Source organism: Oenanthe melanoleuca, chromosome 2, assembly GCF_029582105.1.
Source record: "Oenanthe melanoleuca isolate GR-GAL-2019-014 chromosome 2, OMel1.0, whole genome shotgun sequence".
NCBI classification, from domain to species: Eukaryota; Metazoa; Chordata; class Aves; order Passeriformes; family Muscicapidae; genus Oenanthe; species Oenanthe melanoleuca.
This window is the reverse complement of record NC_079335.1, coordinates 28,909,852-28,934,529: the sequence shown is the minus strand read 5'-3', so window position 1 is coordinate 28,934,529 and position 24,678 is coordinate 28,909,852. Positions and strand designations below refer to the sequence as shown.

Genomic DNA, 24,678 nt, shown 5'->3' with positions numbered 1-24,678 from the left:
CAGTATAAAACAATTGTGCAGTATATCTGCATACCCCTGCAGGAGGCAAAAATAATCTGAGCAGCTGTTTTGTTTTACTGAAATGGCCTAGGAAATGCCTTGCAATGGTCCCTCTTCTTGTTGTATCTTTGGAATGAAATATGTTAAAGTGAATTTGTGCATGTTTTACAGGTAGCAACAGCAGAGCCTTCAACACCAATAGGCTTTTTTCATGTAAGACATAAAACATTTGACATGGAACGTACTATTAACGCCAGACTGAGGGGGGAGAAGCATCCAAGGACTGATTTCCATTTCAAACTGCATTTTGGCACTTTGTACTCCAGCACCATTGGTGGATCAATATTTAATGCCCAGAGATTCTGGCTCTGCAGGAGTCATGTCAGGGGACCTCTCGAGCCAATCTGCTTTGGTAGAGGAGTGATAATTATTCATGGGCTCCTGCCTCTTGCTCCTTCTCTTGCACAGCCCCACTCTGCTGACTCAGTGCCTTATTCAGTCTTCTCTCCCTCTCTCCACTGCTGTAGCTGGACCCCTTTGCCTTCAGCGCCTCTGAGAGCTGCACATCCCAGCATGGCTAAAACAGCAATGGGTAAGAAAACGCCTCTCTTTTCATTCAGTACTACGGCCACGGTCTCCTAGGTCTGCTGCCTAAAACTGGGTGTTCTTCTTGCTCTCCCAAAAGTTTAGGGAAAAAAAAAATATCAAGAGAACACTGAACGTATTTTTAATTTCATTGATCAGAGAAGAAAAAGGAGGGTGGGTGGGTCCCGGGGCTGTTTTAGTATCCTAACCAGAGATCGGGTTAATTGTATATCGGGTTAATTGATGGGTGAGGTCGGCACATGAGCACAGCGTAATTTTGAAACGGTTTTCATTATTTTAAAGATGAATATATATTGGATAGATATTGGATAGATAGATAGATAGATAGATAGATAGATAGATAGATAGATAGATAGATAGATGGATTATATATTTATATACAATATACATATATAATATGTATATATAAATGTGTGTGTGTATGCATACATATATATAAAAGAAAGAAAGAAAATGAAAACAGAACCGATCGGTAAAGTTATCCCCGTTGTCAGTGTGCCTCCACCCATCCCCGCGGCCGGAATCAGCGCTCCCCTCTGCCTCTGAAACCGCGCGGGGAGAAGAAAAGCGGCACCGGGGAGCGGCCCCGCCGCCCGCAGGGGCTCGGCGCGGGTCGGGGGCTGCGGGCGGGGCCGGGCCGGGCCGGGCTGGCGGTACCGGGCGGGGGGGCTGCGGGCGGGGCCGGGCCGGGCCGGGCTGGCGGTACCGGGCGGGGGGGCTGCGGCGGGGCGGACCCTGCCGGGCGCGCACTGCGGCCGGCCGCGCCCAGCCAGCCCTGCTTAGCCCGGCCCAGCCCAGCCCAGCCCAGCATCGCAGAGCCCAGCCCAGCCCAGCCCAGCCCAGTCCAGCGCGGGGCTGCGGGACGGGGCGAGAAGGAGAAGAAGGGGCCGGCGCTCGGCGTTGCCCCGGCGCTGCCCGCACCTGCAGTGTGCCGGGGGGCGGCTGAAGTAGGTCACTGCACCACGGAGGGCTGGTGTGCGCTAGCAGTGCCCGCCCTGCTCGCTGTCCCGGGGGGCAGCTGCCGGGCTGTTGTTGCCTCGCGTGTTCCAGCGGCACGGAGAGCATCCTCCCATCCCCGCAGGAGCCGCGCCCCGCCGCCCTGCCCTCCCCGCCTGCCCGGCCCCGGGGGGCTCCCGGGTCCGGGGAGCCCGTGCCCCTGTTGGTCCTGCTGCTCCTGAATGGCAGGAGACAAGGGCGGTAGCCCGGCTCTGGCCCCTTTGTTCGAGGGAGGATGCTGGGAGGGTGGGCGAGAAAATCCCAGTGAGGGTGTGGAAGAAGGAGAGGGAGAACAGTCGTGGGGTCGGGCTGCTGAAAGCATCCTAGCGCTCCTTAGGGTTGGTTTGGGGTTTTTTGGGGGGGTTTATATTTTTTCCTTTAAGAGGAATGAAGCCGGACCTGCATTTGACGCATTCAAACTCAAGTTTTTCACAATCATTCACCGTTAATGTCGTGCACGCGCAAATCCCACAAAATAAGGATGAAGTGCTCCCAACACAATTAGTGTCCTCCCCAAAAAGCAAATCCTGTTCAAATTTTCATTTGTGCAGATTCTTGTTGCCACTCTTCACCGCACTGCACGAAGTTACACCAAACCCTCCTGGCGCCGGCTGAAACCGATGCATTACACCAAGGCGTTTATCTGAATGCTGATGTTCCGCTCCCGAGGAACAATTGGTGTGGGTTGGAAGCATTCTAACCCGACTGTGGCACCCTTGGGAGGCAGGCATGAGACAGCTGTAGATGCAAATAGAGGAGGGAAGCGAGGGCTGTGGGAGCCTGGCCAGCCCTGCAGTGCCGAGCACGCCGTCCCCTCCCCACTGCAGCAATCCCGTAATCACTATTGATAATTTGTAGTCGGTCGGGGACTTAGCGCTGCAGAAGGCCTGCTAGGAATTCTGCCACAAGGGAAGGAAGGGCTCCTCAGCCTGCTGTTAATGATCTCACAGCACACCAATATAAGGATTTCTGCGGCAAGAGTGATGCCAGGAATCATTAGGTTTACCCAGAGACAAGGGGCTGTGTGGCGCCAGTTTGTCTGTTAATCCCTGGTTAACGAGCCACCTACACCGGCAAGAAAAAGCCCTGCAGCCACCTAGCCCCAGTTTCCAAAAATACTAATTACAACAACGTTCAATTAGAAAATTTAAATTACTTTATTAAAAGCATCTTCCATCTTTAAACTCGCAAAGCTTAAAGGATTCTCCTCACCATTTCTTTAAACTATATATTCTTTAAACTATATATTCTTTAAACTATATATTCTTTAAACTATAGTTATAAATAGACAAAATTTGTATCTAAGACAGCCTATTAGAATAAACCATTTCAAGAGTTACAACAAAGCAACACATTTTATTTTCATGTGGAAAAATAGATGCATTCTCAGTGATGCACATTTCCAGCTAGGGCTAAATGAGCTACATTTGTTCTGTGCTCAAACTTTACCCAGCAGAGCACTGAAAGAACTACAGAGTGCTTGATTTTTTTCCCTTGTTGAGCACCAGATTTTGCAAAGTGGCAATAAAGGCTAGGTCCTGCTACCACTGGAGCCAGCAAAACATTTCTAATCAGCTTAACCCAGCCCACTATTATGTTTCTGGCCCTGGTTCAGCAGGGCACTTAATCAGGTGTCTGAGCATGTGAATAATCCTACTGGCTTTTGACAAAACTCTTCAAATAACTCAGGTTAGGCAGATGCTAATAACCTTGAACAAGCCTGTGTTTATATTCTACCATAGAAAGCAAAAATAAGCCTAATTTTCTATTAGGCTGTGTAAAATAAAAGGTTTTCAGGGCAAGCTCCTCTTAGTTACATAGGAATTTCAACAGCTGCAAGAACTTCTGGAGATCATTACACTCTGAATGCCTGCAAGATTGTTCTTTTTGTTTAGTTTACATAGTATATGAATGATGCATGCCACACATGCATCTTTGTTTGGGGTTTTTTTAAAGTATGGGTTTTTTTGAAATTCCATGTGGCACAACTGTATAGAAATTCTGGGGGCAATTACACTTCATCCTTCCCCTGATGCCCTCTTCCACATGAAATGTGTGTTGGATAGAGGGACTTCTTCATGCCTTAAGCTCCCAAGCAAACAGCAACTGTGTTACATAAATCAGGGCCTTTGCAGTTAGGGTCACTGCAGACCAATCAGGCCACATATCTGGTTTGATAAACTTACTTAGTGTGAGGTACATAGATGGCAGTGTGAGGGTGAAGCAGTCTGTGATGCCACTGGAACTAAAAAATGTTTGAAACCATTATTTCATTGTTTCATTGTGCTGTTTTATTTAATGAATATTCATTATTCAAACATCTCCAGACAACCATCATACAGAAAATCTCAGTCCCAATTATGGTTCTGATTTATTTTATGAGAAGTTGTTAAACAGAAATACATGGGGTATGTGCTCATAGAGTGTTACAGAACTGCTTTAATGACAACTCCTTTTGAGATAGTCAGGAGCACCATAGGGTTATAAATGGTGGGATTATGAGGGTACAGGAATTCAGGCAGCCCCACACTCCCTCTTTCACATACCTAAGACTGATTAAACCATTGTAGAAGTGCTTCAGAGTTGCTCTCCTTATCATTCACATTTTAGCTCTAAGTTCACACCTCTTAGCTTGATGTATGCAAGGCCACTGCTCAGTTTCTCTATTAACTGAGCACCACATTATTGTTTTATCTGGTATGTAACATACATATGAAGTCATAAATAGGTGTATGGTTGTTGAGTTAACCAGTTCCATTTTATTAATAAGTAGCCTTTCTTTAGTGCAAAGGGGTAGGAATTCTGCCTCTGATCTGCCACTACACTTGAACAACTGCTTGATTGTCTACAATTGCATGAGTAGTCATCTGAATATCAGTGGCAATGACAAGCTTAAGTTAAATAACATATGGCTAAGTGCCAGGCTGAATTTGGACTGAACATGCTTCTTTCCATATTATTCAGTTTTTAGCTGAAGGTTTAACCTTCCCCTTTTATAAATAAATGAATGCACGTCAGCTCTGAATTATTTCCAGCTGACAGAAAATTACATGTCTGTAAATAGGAAATTACTTTAAGAAAAGAATTAACATAGGCAAGAATCAGAAAGTTATTTATTGTATCATAATGTTGGCAGAAATGTGATTTGACTGAGATACCACTATTCCAAAGCTTTTAAAGAACTGGTGGAAGAAATCACAGGATATGCTGAGTTGGAAGAGACCCACCAGGGTCACCGAGTCCAACTCCTGGCCCTGCACAGAATCAGCCCCAAGAGTCACACCATGTGTCTGAGAACATTGTCCAAACATTTCCTGAACGATTCCAGGCTGCTGCTGTGACCACTTCCCTGGGGGGACTGTTCCAGTGCCCAACCACTCTCTGGGTGAAAAACCTTTTCCTAATACCATTTTGATGTGATAAGGGAACCTAAGTGATAACATTTCAGTTAGTTTATTTTTTCTGAGAACTTTTATTACTGAGCTAATATAAGAGTGTTGGTAAGTAAAATTCACTAAAGAACTGAGGTTAACACCTATTCACGTTCTTTTCTTGGTTTTTAAAGACTAGATTACTCTTCCTGCTATTGAGAATTAAGGCAGGAATAATTTTAAAAGCAGTCCATATGGCTAAGGATTTATATTACCTCATAGCAGTTCTTTATTTGGCCTGTGAGGTGTACAGGCAGGAGGGATGGAATGTCATCTCTTCTATTTTCTTATGGAAGATATCCCATAACACACTGAGGAAATAAAAATAAAATTCAGCAGCTTGAACACTTCCAAAATGTTCTCTCACCTCCACCTCCATTACTATCACCTCTTTGTCCCAATGTAAGTTCCAGTCAGACTAAAAACTTCCCTGTTTAATAATATATTCCTGTAATTCATGCACATAGATTTTGTGAATTTCAATTTTCTTTAATTTATTATTTAAGACTGAAATTTCTTTTACTATCTTTATTGATATTTGTCCTACAATAGTACATTTCTCTATCACATTTTGCACACCTATTTTTTATTATATATACTGTGCAATCTAACCTTATGGTTAGATTTATCTCAGGTGACATTTATATTAATTTCTTTAGAAAAGAATTCTCCATTTTCAAATTAATAGCACTAATTTGGAAAAAAAAAAAGTCATTGCAAAAGAGAGATGGGGCACTCACATCCAGCAATATATTTAGATAGTGTTTTAGCCTTCAAAGGCTATACAATATTAACTAATTAATTCTCCTAATTGCTTGCAGTGAGAAGTTAGCATTATTTTGTAGTATGAAACACAGAGAGCAGGAGGCTCCCATGACAGATCAGTCTGGGCAATGCTTGACCTGTGCAGCATTTTCATGTAGGTCTAATTTAACTGTAGGTCTAATTCAACTACCTTATTAGTTCACAGACAAAAGAAACAGAGATGCTCAGCACTCCTGAAAACAAGAAGCCTTAGGAGTCCTAAAGTGACATCCAAAATGCTGTCACACCACATAACTGATACAGTTGGAAAATTGGCATCACTATAAACTTTGCTAAAGCTGGTGCAACAAAAAAGCTGAGCCTAAGGGGCTGAGGGTGGCATCTGTCCCTGTGACCAGGGGCAGCACAGCCCTGGGAGTGAATCCTCAGCAAGCCTTCTCACAGGCTGGAGAGAGGGAGTGTAAATCTACCTTTCAGCTTAGGTTATCAGGCTTCAAAACCCTTTATCCTGGCACTCTCAGTAGCTCTGCCCAAAAGGATGAGCAAATGGTGCATCAGGAAGCAGCAGTGCTTGCTTGCCTCTGCAGTAACTACCTCCCAAAAATCCCTGTCAGTTCTCCATACAAGTCACCTTTGTAAACAAAAAGTGCTGCCATCCTCAGGTGGCTTGTAGAGAATATGTCTTCCTCAGCATTTTCCATAAAATGGATGATGGATGAACCAACTTTGCAAATGAGCCTTGCCTCACTGGAGCTGATGGAGTCCTCAGCACAATCAGCTGGCCTTTAGCCTATGGAGAAGAAACTGGCAGCTGATTTGGAGAATGGCTGCTGGTCACAATTCTTCATAGAACCCTTTCTAGAACCATTTCTAGAACCCTTTCTACAACCCACACACTATTCTGTGGATACAGTCTGGGGTGTTGCTGGTTTTCAATCAAAAGTACAGTTGATCCCACTTGGAAGGTGGGTCCCCACAGGGAATCTCAGCCAGCAGCTCTACCAGGGAAAGGTATCTCAATCCTGCAAGGTGCTGGGTACCCATGGCTGACTGCAGACACTACCTATTCCTCTACTTGCTCAGCACTTTTCAAAAATGGACCAAAATTGCTTTGGACCTGCATCTTGAGTCAAAAAAAAAAATAAATAAAAAATGGACTGATGCAGAAATACTGGCTCCTGGGAACTAAATACTTATGACATCATGTGTCTGACAAACACCAGCATACAAAGCTGATCTGAAATAATTTCATTTTCTCTTCCACTTATGTTTTTCTTTTTCCTGTCTGCTAATACATAATTTAAACAATGTAGTGAATTTAAGCTATTTCTGCCAGGATATGCAGTTAAACCGGTGCACAGAGTCTGCACAAAATATTAGGCTTTGCTGAATATATTCAGAAATGTTATTTTTCTAAGTTTCTTTCCACACTCCCATGGGAAGAGCATCATGCTAGTCAGAGGCCAAGACAGCACACAGGAGGGAGCATGACCTACACCTAGGAGCTGGGGATCCCAGGAGCATCACTAGATTTTGCAGAAAATAGAACCTGAGCTCCTTTGGGTGGCAGTTGGGATGCTTTGGCTGGAATGGAAATTTTGAGAGTTTGACCCCAGCCCTGCTGTTTCCCAGCCAAAAGTGTCACTGTAGGCAATTGCTCCATTGGGCAGGAATAAGGAGCCAGCAGAGTTCCTATTCAGCTGCATTTTAGAAGAAAACTGTGGCTTGTTTATGATGAACCCTGTGCTACCTATGTGTGCCACATGCTCCCAGGAAATGGGCTGCACAGAGGACTGCCTGTGAGCTGGAAGAACATACAATTCCCAGTGTTAGTGGGAATAATTTCAAACCTGAGCTATCTTTGCTTGTCCAAAGTTTAGGACATCAATTTAAAGAGCACAAATTGTATTTTTCTGTATTCTCATGACCTCTCTTCATCTGTGTAGAAATTTATAGGATCCAGGCTTTCAATTTAGAAACCTGAGTTTTCTTAAGCATCATTTTAGGTGCCTAGTTCCTTTATTGGATTTGTAGGTTAATCATTTTATGACCTGACTTTCTCCTCTTTAAGATAGGGATAATCTTGGGTACTTAACTCATTGCTGGGATGTGAGGTTGTGCTCCATACTGCATGGAAATGTGTAACCATGCTCTGATGTTATACAAGTTGCCAAAATCCATACTGATCAGATTAAGAAACAGAGCAACTTACCTCCTAAAGCTGTATTAGCACTCTGTGCTACTAAGGTACTTTTTTATAATCCTTAGGGAATTTCTTAGGTAAAGAAAAAATAATGATGTGTGTATTTTATGCTTCTGAAGGCATAGAGTTCTACAAATTGAGAATTTACCATAAGGAAAGGTACACTCTACCTGAAGAGAGATGAAGTATCTTTTAATGCTTAAGATTTTTACATTTGAATATATTCACTAGTCACTAAGTAGCTATAACTTTTGATCTTGATGCTATTTTTGATGCTTTCAAAATTGCTGAAAACACAAATTGTTCTTTTGGACTAATGTTCCTCATATATACATGTTTAAATTTATTCTCTGGTTTCCAGTAGGATGACTCTGGATGTCATTTCATTGGCAGAGCTCCCTGAAGTGACTAATATCATCATGGTTATTATTTTTCCTTTTTCAAAAGACTATGGAGACCACAGCCATGTCAAAAATGCACAAAAAAATTGTAGCAAATTTGCTGTATAGAAGTGTAGCAAAAATTACCTTTTTTGGTTTACTGGTATTTTTGTACTGCAAATCCTCCAGTTACCTGAATGGAGCTGTAAGAAATGTTGCATCTACCTAGGAAATCTTAAAACAAATGCATTAATCAATATCTATTATCTTTCAAACACATTTTTGGAAGTGAAAGTCACTTCTGCAACCCATTTTATTAGTCTATTAGCTATTTTGATATATTTGTTGCTCACTTTATTCATATGAAAATAAAGGGTAGCTGATGTCTCTCAAGCCATGTTTATATCACTTGAATATACCTTCTTTGTCTCCAGGTGCTGGTGTTTATTAAGTAGATGCAATATAAAAAGCTATTTCCAAGCTGATATCTTTTCTGTGTGCTCAGATACTTTTTGATGCTGTTGAGACTGCAGTTAGGGGCTTTCAATATAATATGTTTGTCAACAAACCACTTGTTCTCAAAGCAAATAATTTCTTGCTGGGAAATGATGTTTTAAGTCTAAATATCGTCATTTCCCAAGTAAAATATCAATAATGACTTCTTGAGAAAAGGTATTTATTTTAAGCTGCATTGACAATTCAAGTTACTCCATTTTGAAGTGCATTCATTTTCTTCTTTGCAGTGAAACATTAAGAAGAGAAATATCTTAGAAAATCACACTGCATTTGATTAACAGTGTAAAGTATTTCATCATCTTGTTGTGAGAGGCCTGAAAAACAGGAATAAACATGACAGAGGTACTTTCAAGTCCTCTGCAAAATTGTAATTACCAATTTACATTGTTTGCCAGTTCTAGAGGTCTCATCTCTACTGTCAGAGATGTGTGGTTTCTGCACAAAGATGTGAACGGGTCTGTCAAAGTTAAAAATTGCAATAAGAACAAATACTTAACCCATGCAGCAAAATGAAGGAATTTAGATAATTCAAACAAGTAATCAGCAATACAAAGGCTGTAAAATTACTTTTAGTACATTTCTCAGAACTTATACAAATAGAATTTACAAGATTTAAAAAAAAATAAATAAGAAAAAGTATTGTGTAAACAAAATATTATATAAGATAGACTCCAGTCTGTCCCTGAACTGCAACTCCAGTATTTTTATAGTCTTTGAATGTTATTTGCATGTAGGGGAAAGTCTGAGATAGCAGTTAGGAAAATTTCTATTTGAGATGTCTCTCAATGTTATTGTGAACAATCTACCATCCTAATCAGTTTCCTGTTTACTCCATCCCCATGACCTACTGATTTCCAGTCTCATCCATTTCCTTGGTACACTTTCCCTGATTTTCTCAACCTAGTTTAACTATCTAGTTGGTCAAGTGTTACCCTCATTCTTGATCCAGTTTCAGTTTCAGTCTTCCTATTCCCTGACTGACTTTACCTGCTTGACTTTATTTTATTTTATTTTATTTTATTTTATTTTATTTTATTTTATTTTATTTTATTTTATTTTATTTTATTTTATTTTATTTTATTTTATTTTATTTTATTTTATTTTATTTTTCTGCTCTTGGCAATTACTTCCATGATGCAGATTCAGCTCTCATCTCTTCACACAGCTGCTTCATTCTTGTAGTCCTTCACACTTCTGTGAGGCCAGGAGGGGAGGAATTGAGACTGCAGGATAGTTGTTTCCTCTTTTTTTTTTCCAGTTTCCAGTGCTTCTCTGGTCCATAACATCACTCTCTGTGAATCAGAATCCAACACAAAGTGGCTTGAGAGAAACTGGCTGTAAAGCTTGGATTTGTATCTCTCAGACAGGGCTGAAGGCTGAAATCCAATATTTCACTGACTTATTCCATGGCCAGGCCTGGCCAGATTTTTCAAATGAAGAATGATTCCCTGGCACAAAGCACCAGAACCTTTCAAACAAGTGCAATAACCACTTGCTTAGTTTGCCCACATGTATTTTTCCCTAGTCATCTTCATGGAAATAGTGAAACGCTTTTAGCTAAAATCTTCTCCAAAATTCAGCAAAAGGCAGCCTTCCAGCCAAGAAAACTGTAGACCAAATGTAGTTTAACAATGTGATGTTCAGTGGAAGGATATATTTCTGATGCAGTGGAATAAAGAAAGTGGCACAAGGTGGGAAATAGCAGTGGCTGATGGTGTTGCACATTTAAGTGGCTGAGATGTGCAAAGGCCAGGAACACCAGTCTTGGCAGATTTAAATACTAAACCAGTGGTAATCTGTGGGTGGAGCAGACAGATTTACATCTGATGAACATATTTTCTTCCTTTAACTCTCCCAAAGCATCAACTTAGAAGGAAACATCTCCTTTATTATTTTAAAAATTCATGTAAGAGCCAGCTACATTTAAAAAAGCAGGAAAATTTTATTATTCAGAAAAAGAAACTTCTTTTTATACTGGAAAAAGAACTTGTTCATATAATGAAAGAGACAGAACAGGCTGTTAGAAACTGACAAATTTGTAACAAATTTGGGGGTACCTAACTCCTGCTAGTTTTAGAAGATATTAAAAATTCGATGGACAATCCAGTTCTGGAAGTTTGGTAATTCTGTTACAAAGGACAGGCTGAACAGACAGATTGTTAATGCTGGTGCACAGTGCCCTGGAAATCTCACTGTTGCAGCATCATATTTTTTTTATTCTAAATGAGACAAACACCCTTACAGCAACAATCAGTGGAGCATCTCTGCAGGGGTCAGCTCCTCATGTGGTTAATTTAGCAGCAGAGCAGTGTCTCTGAATTCATCAAGGTTTTCTTCTCAGTGGAGATTGGCATTGCAGAAGAAATAGAGACACAGACATAGCTGCAGAGAGAGAGATAGACTGACAGAGCAAATGTACTCCAGAAATTTTCAGTAATATTTCAGGATGGGAAAAATACCACTAAATTGGAAAAGAATAAAAAAGAGGGAAGGAGAAGAAAAATATGAAAAAGAGAGCTGGGTCATAAAAGACTTGATTTGGAGCAGTGACATTCCCAAAAGTCCATATAAATTGTTATAGCATTGACACTTATTCATTAATTTTACATCTTCAAAAATCAAGGCACTTCTATTATGAAATCTGAGCAAAGCTGCTTAAAACACAGGTCACTTCATTGCAAGCAGTGGCTCTTGTTCTAGTTTTATTGTACCATCAATTGTAATAAAAGTATCCTATCAGCAAATGTTCCCTCTCAGCCAATTTAATCAATTCTGAATAATATACTAATTTCTTTGCACTATCAGTGTAGTTTCCAAGAAGAGGTGTCATTCCTTATCTTTCTTTTTTTTTTTTTTCTTGTCAATTTTAAACATCTTCTGGTTAGCATACTCAATAATATTTATAATCTATGCCCAACCATGATAGATTTTGTATGCTTTTGAGAGGTATCATTGTTTTCATTATGGAAGCAATCAAATGTCTGCATAAAGTCATGGCAGGGTACAAGAGTAGAAGTATAAATCTGGTAATAAGCAGTAATAACTGCATAGATTGTTTAAAAGAAAGGTTGATTAAATAGCACAAAAACCCACCAAAAAAAAAAAAAAGCAAACAAACAAAAAAACCCTCAAACTCTCCCTTGTGAGACTTTTGGTGACAACCTACACATGCTGAATTTATTTCTGCAAACTTTTTTTTTAAAAAGTCACTTCCCCAGTATCCATTCCTATTTTGGTTCTTACACTTCATCCTTCAGCACTGACAGTTATGGGTTTAGGAACCCATCATCCAGAACCTCCCTTGGGCATTTGTACTTTTTTTTGGACTGTGGAGAAGACTAACAAAAAATTATCCTATCCCTTTCAGTGTTGTAAAAATAGACATCCACACTAGCCCCAGTTTCTAGATTTGGTGACCTGCCAAAAGATGCTTCTCCTAGTCATTCTGCTGCCCACTTGTTAGCAGAGAACACCAAGAGTAAAGATGAGTTTTACAGGATCTGCTTTGTACCAGCAGGGCTGGTGAGGGAGCTACTGTTATTTTTGCTTACTCTGTGCAGTGCTTTCAAAGTCCTTCAAAACCTGAAGACATTGTTTTTGAATCAAAGGATTTCTCCAAAGATAAATATGCCTTTGATAGGCTTCCTACATAGGGAGACTATTTTAAGTTAGGGATTGCATTTCTCTAAACCCAGAAATTACTCCCACATATACCCCACTGAGTAGACCTAAAATTGTATAAAAACATTTACATTCTGATAGTCTTTGTTATGAAAAAGGGGGATTGAGCCACACAATGTAAAGCATCAGAGTAACACAGTGTCCATTATCATGTCTCCTTGGGTTTAAAGCAAAATCTTCCACAATTATGAGTTATGTAGACAGGCAAAATCTAACACCAAACAGTTTTATGTGGAAACCCACAAGTTATTTACTAGGAGCTTGTTTTGCTCTGGCATTCAAATTTAAAATACTACAGTTAATTAACACAACTATAATGTGTGTCCCACTGTATTATTGCAAGGATTGGAATTCTTCCTTTGTAAGTAATTTACTTACATATATCATTTTGCAATTGTGTGCAGAAAGCAAACTTTATAGAGAAAATGCCTTTATTCAAGCTGATGAGACTTTCTTATTTTAAATTGTCTCACAAAATAAAAATTCCATTCAAAACCCAGAAATAAATTGGTTTTTCCAGACTGCCTCTTTTCATTGTCTTTTGCATTTTGACATTTAGTTGGTAGTCATGGCAGCCAGTAAGAATGATTGTTTAGCATAAAGATGCAGTTACACATATTTGGCTTAGGGTTAAGTACATTAAATACATGGGAATTGCTCAAAATCAACCAATAAACTTACAGAAGTAAAGCTTAATATACATATATATATGTATATATATAAATATATATTTATATATATGTGTGTATATATTTAGACATATATAATATATGTGTATATATGCAAACACATATATACTTTCTTATGTATAGACATATACATAAACTATCTAATTTATGATTCTATACATATGGTTTTCAGACCCTATAAAATGTGTCTTCTAGGCTATAGGGAATGATTACTTTTGAAAGGTACTATCTACATCCCTCACAGCAGCATATTTTCTCTTAAATGGATTGTCCTGATATTAATGGTGTGAAAATAACTGCAATAGGTTTTACACTCAGTGTGATGACTCAACAAGCAAGGAATGCATTTAATTACTGGAATGCAGAGACTGAGAGTTCAACCCTACAAGAAATCATAATTGCATTTATATCATATCATATAAACACAGATATCTATTTAGCTGATTGCCCTGCTTCTTTTTTTTTCTTTTTGTCTAGGAAAAAAAAAAAAAGGCACCTTGCAATTTATCTGGCTTATTATTCTGAGGCTCAAAACACAAAATAATATTTTGGCTTTCACCAGTTCAAAGCAAAATTTTGAAAATACTGGAAGACATTAAAGATATCTGCACTTTGGAATGGGACGTGTTAATGAAGGTTGTGTTTAAAAAACCTATATGAGTTATAAGAATGTCATATTTTATATCAGAGCTACAGTTATGTTAAAATCATTGTGCCTATCTGAGCTAGAAAAATGGCAAGAACCAGCCTGTCTGTTAATGGAAACTGTCACTGTAGCAATCTCTGTTCCCTTGACTGAGGTACTCCACAGCAGCTGAATGATGAAAACAGAAAAAGTTGCATTCCTTACCCATTCTTTCTTAATTGCTTGCTTTTCCTGAACCATTTTGAGCCATTCCTTTCCTTGATGCTGTATCAATGGCTTGCTTTCAAAACATGTGGGTAGTTCTAAAATCTGCTTTCTGGAGAAGCTCAGCATGAACAATTTGACTGTAATCTCAGCACGGAGGTGATGGGAGGGATCTCATGATGTAATGCCAGGTACAAGTCCAGAAAGGATCCCCTGTGTCCAGGAGAAAAGAAACAGTAGCAGGAAGAAAACTTCCTGTTTCCATCATGGAGAATGGCAATATGCAAGGTTATGTCATTCTGCAAGCATGATAAAAAACAGATGGCTTGGAATAAATTGACACTTGGTGTCAGTGGTGGTGCTTGGCCAGGTGATAGATGACCAGGAAGAGTTTGTCAAACCAACATAGAGGGATAAGGGTGATGTAAATTTAAGTCAGGGGAAGCCTTTGAAGACATCACAGGAAAAGCTAAATAAATTAATTAATAAATAAATTAATAAATAAATGCCACTGTTCCAAGTACACATGGATAACAGTGAGATTCAGTGAGATAAAAGTAATACTGGCAGCTCTCTCCCACTCTGCTCTAGTAACCCAGTCTTACTGTGTGGAACAGAGCCCACAGCATGATTCATACCTTGGGAAGATGCTGTTTGATCATAGAAGGCTGTGTGACTAAACTGCTGCAATTCTATCTCATCATATTTGATTTGCATCCTCCCTCAAGGGGCAGTTTCACCAGCCAGCACCTGTATTGCCTGCAGTGCTTGCAAAGATGTGTCACACAGAATTCAGGAGAGCTCTGCTCCCCAAGAAGCCTTCCTACAGAATAGGTCTGTGACCCAAGGCTTTTATTTTCATGTTGTGGGTCATTTTCCCCCCAGCATCCCTTGCCTCTCTTTCTCACACCATAAGCTCTTTGGCATGGGGTGTTTGCATCTGACACATTTTTACAGAAAGTAGCACAGATCTCAGCTGGCCCCCACATCCTCCCACAAAGGGATGAAGAGATGACCTTAAGAGCATACTGGGACGTAGCAGCCAGCCCTGATAGCCTAGGTGGTTGTGTTGAGAAGAGTCTTTGAAAACCCTTCTGCATCCCTGGCCTTCAGACATGTACATCAGGGCTCCTGAAAACACTGTTTTTCAGCCTGCATGTGGATGGACATTACGCTTCAGTGGTGCCTACAGGAGGGATCCTCAAAGCCATGTTAGTGATAACTTTGGAGTGAAATATCTGGCTTTTCACACCATTTTACATGTAACCATTTTATATGTATTTCTGTCTCAGAAGTAAAAGAGATTAATGTCTTTGTGTCCTGGTGAAAGGGTATTTCACAACCCTTCAGGCATAAAATACAAAGGAAATACATTACACACCAGGAGCTCTAAGTCATGGTAGGCAAACCCACCCATTCAAAAACTCCAGAGCTCAAGTTTTGTTTCCTAAATCATTCATATAAGACTCTAAGTGATAGATGAGGAGATAGGGATTTTTCTTGAGAATCCTTGCTTCTACTCTAGCAGGAGTTGTCAGCTAAAAGTAAAACAGATTTTTTTTCTGTAAGGCATGACAGAGCCAAGCTAGCTACATTGCCAATCAAAAGAAACTGTTTGCCCCAGGTGCAGGTGTGTAACAAAACCAATAGCTCTTAAGCAGGTAAGGTGAGCCAGATAAAGAAGGTTATTTCCTCCTGGTGCTTGCTGAAAGCCAATTCACTTTTTCCATCCAGTCCACATTCAGGAAAATTACTTTGGTTCAAATCATCCCATAGCTGAATTTCCACAGTCTTTTTTGCTGCTGATGAATACAGGAGACAGTGGATAGCAGAATGGTTCCTGGCTGGGGCTGCTTTAAAAATGTTCAAATTTTGATGTTTGCATGACTTCCATAGTTATGTGATAATCAGAAACTATCTGTGTCTCTGGTGGTCTCTTAAACATCACTGTCCTGCCAAATTATCTGAATAACAGGGTTTGAACCTCTGGCTGCACAAAAATTAATGTTCAATTAACCAGCAGGAAATAAAGCTGTCTTAGGACTACTGTAGTTCATTCTTCACTTTAAGTTCATTCTTCACTCTTCATCCTCCCCATTGCTTTCAAAACCTGTTTTAGTAACTTACATCCTTTCCTACACAGAGGAAAGCTCCATGAGAAGAAAACTGGGGGGAGGCAGATGGGATGTAAAGGGAAATATGGTGAAGGGATGACTTGTAAAGGCAAACCAGACCTTAAAGAAGTTTGTGTTTTTCCTTTGTGGAAAAAAAAAAACAATCTCTGAAATTTTTGTTTTTAGCTTGGCTGAAGTTGTCCCAAGTTCAAGTGGATTTCAAGAGGGCCACAGTCCTATATGAGTTCTGTCTCCTTTGCCTTCCCCTCAGTCCCAGAGCACTTTTGGAGCTGAGCTGCCAGGGGCTCCTTCGTGCCAGTGTGATGCATGGGCTCTGCAAGGGGTGGCTCAGAAGAGAGTGCACATCTGGCTGTGCCACTGCTCTGGAGCAGGCTCTGCAGGGCTGAAGGAGGAGCTGGCCCATGGCTTTCCTTTCTTGTGTTCCCATGTTTCCACCAGCAGGCAGTGTGGGTGGTGAGGCTGTGCAGCCCCGAGGGCACCAACAGGCTCTGAACAGGCTCATGGCTGCTGTGTTCCTTCCACACTAGAAGGAAATGTGTGTGTGTTCATTTCAGCGACTAGAAAGCACAATGTGACTGCAACAAAGCATCTGCATCAGGGTTTGTTTAGAGCAATCATGACAAAGTTGTTGTTTTTGCAAATTCAAAAGAACCCTTTACATCAAAATCTCATTTTGGAAATGGGCTTGCATTAGCTCAACAATAAGTCCCATTAACTTGTGCCACAGATGACTGTAATAGGCAGGGGTCAGTAAATGGGTTTTCTCATTGTTTCAGCAGTGAAAATTACATACATTGAAATAATACAAAATAGTAACTTTGCATCTTAACATTCTGACAGCATAAAGTGACCAAAGACATTTGACTTTAATCACACACAGTAAGTAAAAACCACAGATATGGACTGAAGTAGTCCAAAAAGCCATAGTCATGATCAGTGATAGATTTAGTTGTAAAATTAGGGGCAACTTTTAGTGACACTTATGCCACTCTCCAATCTGCATGTTTGCATGCTTTTGTATCCCTGCACCAGAGGTTCAGGAAAACCATTACTGGACACACTTTCCATAAGCAAACAGCTGCTTCTGTATTCCACAGGATGGGTTTTCCAGCCAGATCCTCAGCTGTCACCTAAATTATGCTGTGGAAATGGAATGCCAGGCCTTGCACTCAAGGACAGGGTTCATTGGCACAATCTGACACAGTCTTAATAAGAAGCCAAAGGTCAGATCTGTTGCTTGCATTTTTTAATGTGTGTATTTTGAAGAACTGATGCTACAGTGATCTCTGATTTCATGGTCACTCTGTGCTTGTATGGATGACACTAATGCTTGATTCCCTCCCAAGCCATTTTAAAGACTTTTGTTAAAAGGATCTCATGTTGGAGAGAATAAAATTGATATTTCTGCCAAAATGAAGGAACATTCCCAAAGGTTACAGAAATTAATGCCTAAAACTATTTTTCAAACTCCCAGTTGCCACAAAGGCAGGTTAGAGATGTCCCAAGTTCTTCCTTTCAGGTTTTCTAGGTATATTGTAGGAAATTCTAGAGCCATGGTTGACAGAGGAAATGCACTGGTTAACTCTTTTCTTAACTTGTTTTCTGTTCCTTGTTACTTTTTTATAGTACCTGCTTATTCTATTGCCTAGATATAGAAATATCAGAAAAATCAGGGCCAGGAGATATAACCAAAACCCTATTCTCCTCTCTATCTTAAACAGCAGTATATTAAGAGTGCAATTTTAAAGACTTGGTCCCCAAAGAATGGCCCCAGGTGAGTGGGAGTCCTGTTCCACCTTTCCCTGCAGTGAAGCAGGTGAGCACTGTAGGGCATTAGAGAGTCCCTAAGCTGTAAAGCAACTTTATTTTTGTTGGGGAAACTGGAAAACCACACATATACATGAGCTTGTGAGATGGACTCAACCTGACACTCTGGTGAGCACTGTTCTGCTTTCAGAGAGTAACAAAATAAGCCCCACCTATATGAACCACCAAAATGAGATGTCACTCATGGCTGAGCATTAGGGATGGATAAGATATATTTACTGCAGGGGCTTTTGTTCTCACTCTCTCCATCACTGGTGGCTCTATAAACCTATAAACCTCCTTAGGCTTCCTGACAGTGAAGATAGATTTGCTGGTCTTAAGACAATCTAATTTGTTTAACTTAAGACATCTGAATGAGGCCAACATTCCCTGGTAGTGCTAATCTCTCCCTTGACTTAAAAGTAAGCTTTCATGATTTCTGCTAAGTAATTTGCAGCATTAAAGTGAATCCCAGATAGATCTCAGGAATGCCAAAAACTAAATGATATCTAGAATCTGTACTGCTCATTCCCCATCTTGAATTTTAATTCTCCCAGTCCCATGTGCTTGTCCCAGTACCAGCCCACCACTTCAACAGCACTCATCATGTAACTTTCTTCAAATACTCCACCAGCTGTGGGGAAACAGCACTGCTGGGATTATATAATGTCCTCTTGTTTGGCAGAAAAGGATGCAGCACATTACTAAAATGGATTAGTAAAAAAAAAAAGTGAATTACTGGTCAACAGAGTGTGGCTGTTGGTGTTCACAAAATTATATGACTTAAAGCATTGCCTTGATAAATCAAAGGCTCTAGCACCCCAGAGGGAGCATTACCAAAATTACATTTGTAACAAACCACATTGTCAATTACATCCATCAGAAATCCACATGAAGGACGGGTGTGATAAGTGCTCTCTATCTGCAATTCATGCTTAATCTTTCATCTTAATACTTCAGGGTCTTCCAGAGGAGAAAACTAAGCAGAATTTCAGTTCAGGCTCAGAAAGGCAACTGCCACATAGGTTCCTGCAAGGGAGCACAGGGCTGAGCTGTGTTATGGGTTGCACATTCTGATCGTGGGCAATGTGCCAATTCCATTTTCCTTCCAGGTGTGCAGAACTTCAAGAACTAGTTGGCAAGTGATACTTGAAATGTCAAAATACATTAGCATTAGAAATTAATATACTTAATGTATACATATTAATGTATTTGATTAATATATATACATATTAATGTGTGTGTAAAATATATTTCTTATAAGTGGACTGGATTCAGTTAGGTAAAAATAATCAACACATTTGCCTTCATCAGATGTTAATTATAAGTAACATTTACACTTTTCTCTCTCCCTTCATGTATTAAAAATAGTCTTGCTTATGAATAATGGTCTCTGCTGTGACACAGCAATCTGTCTGAGCTGTGCCTTGCCAAGGAACAAAATGTGGCCCAAATAGTCCATGGCCCATCAGCCAGGACAGATTTTCATTTTACAGTGTAAACTGTAAAAAATTCCTTATAGCTATTGATAACAGATGAGAACAGACAGGAGGGGTTTAGCAGTGCTTTCCTTAACCTTATGAGTAGTAAATAAGTGGTTGCTGACTTCTATGGCAGCCTCAGCACTCTGCCTGAGCAGCTTCATTCATTGGGCCAGTGAGCAGCAGGACTGGCATTGGCACAGAAATGTAGGATAAATCTGAATAAACATATTGTTTGAGATCAGTAGGGGATTTTCAAAGAGGATCATCAAAACACCCCAGCTGACCACGCTTTGGTTCACACATCAGAGCAATCTGGGAGCACAAATGAGTTTAGTTGATAGGTGTTGAAACTGGAAGGTGTGTATTAGGAGTATATCTTCTATTCCCCAGGCTCTGATGGTTGTTCAGACCATGAGACCAGACTAGCCTAAAGAGGAGATCCCCAAAACAATTCGACATGAGCATGAAATCCTTGAATTGTTTCCCTCCAAAGATTCAGTCCTGCTGTCTTTCCCTTCTTGCTCCTGCAATTATAGAATTGGAGGCCCTAAAAGGCCTCTGAAGATCTTACCTGAACCAGCAAGCAGAGCCACAAAGGAAAAGCATGGATGTTCACCCAACAGTTTGTTGAAAATAATGCCAGAATGTTGAGGAAAGGGTGAGATTGGCTTAAAACAATAATATTAAGGTACATTTGGGACTTGTTCAGAAAAAAAAATAATGCATTCTTGAGTTTCAAAGCCATCTGAGTTCATTCTTTTCTGCAGCTATCAAAGACTTGGGGGCATTTGATAGTATTTCTAAGGCTTTCTCTGCAACTCTGAATATGAAAGGTTTATTCTTAAAAGGTAGATAAGGTTCTGAAACAATCACACAGTTTCAGAATTTAAGACCTATGAGTAGTAGTATATTCACAGCAATACTACAAGAAATGCTAATACTGAATTCTCTTCTGGTTTTAGCAAAAATCAGTGCTCTTAATGCATATAAACATTTAGTCTTGCTGCATGCAGCTAAGAAGATTCTGTTGCCATCTTTTGTCAACATTGTTCTTGCCTAGCAATTTCCCTATCAAAGCTTTTGTAGTATTGCCATTACCATCATTTACTCTCCTTCATTTAACTTGCACAGTTAATGGAATGATATGTATGTAGCCTACATGAGTGCACAATGATTAAAAAGCCAGTGGAAACACATTTGGAAAATCAACTTCATTGCAATCTCTGCTTGTCTTCAAGGGTTTTGAAAAGCTCTACAATGAGGCAGGTAATTTTTGTGCCTCTTTCAGGTTACACAAGAGGTCCTGTGCAGATTACACAAGTGCTCTGCTCTTGGTTTTCTGGTCTGTGTGTGCTGCTTTCTTAGCAGTAAAACTTCTTGAGACAACTGGCTTCCATTGCTAAAACACTAACCCTTGGGATTTGGGAAAATACAATGACTAACCTGTGGGACATGGGCATACCAATTTAATCAGACCACCAGCTGGACTAACATTGCTGCTTTCAACTTTTTAATGTGTTCTAAGGAAAGGAGAGCTGAACAAAGCAGGGCTGCTGGTACTCAGAGCTGAGCCTGATCAAGAGGAATGTGCCATCACAATGTTGATGCTTGAAACCAGAGGAGGTTTGTGCCTCTTCAGCTGCTTTGACACCCTCAGCCCTTGTCTACAGGAAAACCAGTGTGGTCAAGTGAAAAAAAAAAAAAAGTTATTCTTGCAAAGGATAGAAAGTCATCTTAATTCTGCCAGTGGCCAGAATGAACTAAGACAATGATTTTGCCAGCATGCTTTCAGTGCAGCTATTGCACTGAAGAGAGCTGAGCATGTTCATATCTTTCTCCTGCTGTGTTTTGCAGATGGCAAGCTGCAAACAAAAAAAAAAAAAAAAACACCTTTCTCTAATAACTTTAAATGCTGTTAGGAAGCAAAGCATATTCAATGTCAAGCAAAGATAAAAAATATTAACAAAGATTCCAAAAGGCAAGATTCTTAGGATGCTGTTTTGCATTCCTTTTCTACAAAGATATTTCAAGGTATACATTTTAGCAGTGATTCAGCAGATCTTGTACAAGATTCTGCCTGTATCATCAGTCTTTAACACACAACCCAGTGTCTATTTTCTCTATGTTTAGCAACCTGCCAGGGTTTGATGTGCACCCACTCCACAGCCTTGCTGCTGGGAAGGATGTAATTCCAGTGCTATGGGCAGCTGGCTGGGCAAGCCCTCCTCAAAGAAAAGTCTGGAAATCCACACCTGTGTTCTTGTTGGATGGAGGTCTAAGTGAACAATTCATTATGTTTATCATTATTCATAATTCAACATTCATCAGATGGACATGATTTTTCTCTTCAGGAGATTTTCAAGTTATTTGCAAGTTGGTACTTAGGTTTCAAACCAAAACCTTGTCAAGATTAAGTTTCTGTGACAGCCTATGTTCACAAGAAGCAAAGTCTTCAGTGCAGTCTTAACCTCAAATCCTGTCCTTTACCAATGGATTCTGAAAAGCTGTTATTCAAGGTATATGATTAGAGGTCCTTGTGCAAAGATAATTAAATTAACTAATCCTTTACTGGCAGCTAGAAATTTTTTCTTGAACCATGGATTATTCAAATACCACCATACTGAGCAGCTCCCACAGGCTCTCAAGCCCTCATCAATCTCAGGTTTCTTTCTGAGTAGGAAAAGCAAAATCAAAAACCACAAGAGCATCCATGAGAGAATGTCATATGTATCCACAGTTTGAAGATCAAAGGACCATCTGATTTTCCTATAACAATAACAAGGGCTAATTTGGTCTAATCTGTTAAGTACAATACTTTGAGTCACACATATTTTAAGCCACATTTTCACATGCTGGCAGCAAATGAGTGTCTGCCTCTCTAGATGATTTTGATAATAGCAGAGGTTTGTGTGTGCCAAGATGAATTTTGGAGCAGCACCTTGACTTTCATGCATTATGGAGTGTGGGCAGTGGGCAGGGTATTGTCCCAGGACCCAGCAGAGCCAGCTCTAATCTGGGCTCTGTCATTGACTTGCCAAGAGACCGAGTACAAAACTGTTTTCTTACTCACATGCAATTAGGAAGGGAGAGCACAGCACACTGCATGATGATTATGTATTGGTATCACCATTTTTAGACCAGTGCCTCCTTTGTTCATGACTGGGGCATTATAAAGTCAGCAAACAAAGCACCATAAAGGTAAATTACCAGGGTATTAATTGCATCAGCTAATATAGGCTAGATCTGAGAGTTAAAACCACATATTTTGGCCAGTAAGGGGGGAAGTAAAAGCTTTGTTTCAGGTAGTTAAGCATATTAAGGACATTATGCAAATGATTTGATAAATGCATCTTTCATTTTCTGGATGACATTTTCATTTGTAAGATAATGTCTTTAGCATCTGCCTATGGCAATATATGGCCAGCTTTTCCTAGCTGTTCTCAATTGCATTTGGACACATCAAAGAAACTGTAAGAGCTGCATGTCTCTCCACCTGCCAGGGGAGAGTGGAGTCATGGCACTCTTCCAATACTAAATGCATTTCCTGGTAGCCAGATTCACTTTCTGTAAACCAGAGAGGACTGCATTATGCCCAAGGCTGAGGTCATGTAGAGGACCAGAAGCCATCTCTGCAGTTCTGAGGGTCTCATTTGTGATTTGATAAAGGTTCAATGTTGAGATGAAATAGCTGAAAGTAAATATTCTAGAGAAATCTGCCAGGTGGGTGATAGAGAAGGTTCTGTGGTGCCCAGCCACTCATGTCAGATGGAGATTCACTGAGCAGGAGCTGGGGAGGGAGGCATGCTAACGAGATCTCTCCTTTCAGCTTACAAGGAAAAGATGAAGGAGCTGTCCATGCTCTCGCTGATCTGCTCCTGTTTTTACCCGGAACCTCGCAACATGAACATCTATAAATATGATGGTGAGTGCTGTTTGCTGGAAATCATCCTGCAGGTCAGGAAATGTGCTACTGCTGGGAAACCACTCAGCTCACCTCCTAGTCCATAGTGTTGGGTGGTGAATATCTTGCTGATTTAACAATTTAATTGCTGGTTTGGGCTATTACTTTCTATGGAGTGTGCAGTACCCATGATGCTGGATATTGTTCCTAAAAGGAGTTAACTAACACTAGCCCTCTCATACTGAGCTGTTCCTTCCTTAGTCCCCACTTGAGAATTACAGCTCTTCATAGCTGACATAATTCCCAAGAAAATGAAGAAAAGATGAAAGCATGTTTAAAAAATTAATCAGCTCGGGCATTGCTCACAGGGGGTGTGAAATGGCATAGGACCCCTATAAGCTTCCAAAATTGATGTAAATTTTTATCTTTATGAGATTAAGGTATAATTAAGCTATTACAGATAAAATGGAATGTACTCCTGAGAACAGTTTTCTGCCCATAATCTGCCATTGCATTTAAAATGCCCAAGGCAAAGATGCTAAATCATTTGTCTGTGCTTGTGATCCTACTCTGATATCAGTGCTGCTTCTCCCCTCAATACTACTGGTGTGCTGAATGACTTACAATTTCCCACCTTATTGTGCAGACATGGAAGTGAAACAAATCAACAAACGTGCCTCAGGCCAGGCATTTGAACTGATCCTAAAGCCACCATCTCCAGTCTCAGAAGCACCACGAACTTTAGCTTCTCCAAAGAAGAAAGAACTCTCTCTTGAGGAGATCCAGAAAAAGCTGGAGGCTGCAGAGGAGAGGAGAAAGGTATCTTTCCTTAAAAAAAAAAAAAAAAATGCCAGTAATGAGACATGATTTAGTGTACAGAATAGCAGTTCGGTTTCCTGTCCATTTGTGTGTTTCCCATTGCCATCACTGACTCATGGTAGCCTACATCATTATAGAAATTAATGAGTTCATTTTCTTTCAGCAGCTTGCAAACAGGCCTCACTAGTTTCCATGATGGGGAAGCACACATCACAAAATAGACATAGCTTCAGACAGGGGCCAAGTGGACTCAAATGCACTTGTTTGTTCTGGGAATATGATTAAGTGGTTCATTCAGAGCATCTGTAATAGTTACTCAAAACCAGTGCAATTATTGTGTCTGGGTTTAAGAGATGGATCTGAAATTCAAGCAGGCTACCAGATCTTGACTCTTTGCAGTGTCCATGGAAATACAG

The 24,678-nt window shown here is 40.2% G+C and overlaps 1 protein-coding gene across 1 annotated transcript in view; it reads left to right on the top strand.

Annotated features, from left to right (window-relative positions):
* Positions 1–385: 385 nt before the first annotated feature.
* The window catches only part of STMN2 (stathmin 2), a 38,051-nt gene continuing 13,758 nt past the window's right edge, over positions 386–24,678 (top strand). The window contains exons 1-3 of the mRNA XM_056484770.1: positions 386–592; positions 23,369–23,464; positions 24,090–24,262. Coding sequence (XP_056340745.1) covers positions 574–592; positions 23,369–23,464; positions 24,090–24,262 — 288 coding nt within the window. The 5' untranslated portion in view covers positions 386–573. The remainder of the gene's footprint in view (positions 593–23,368; positions 23,465–24,089; positions 24,263–24,678) is intronic.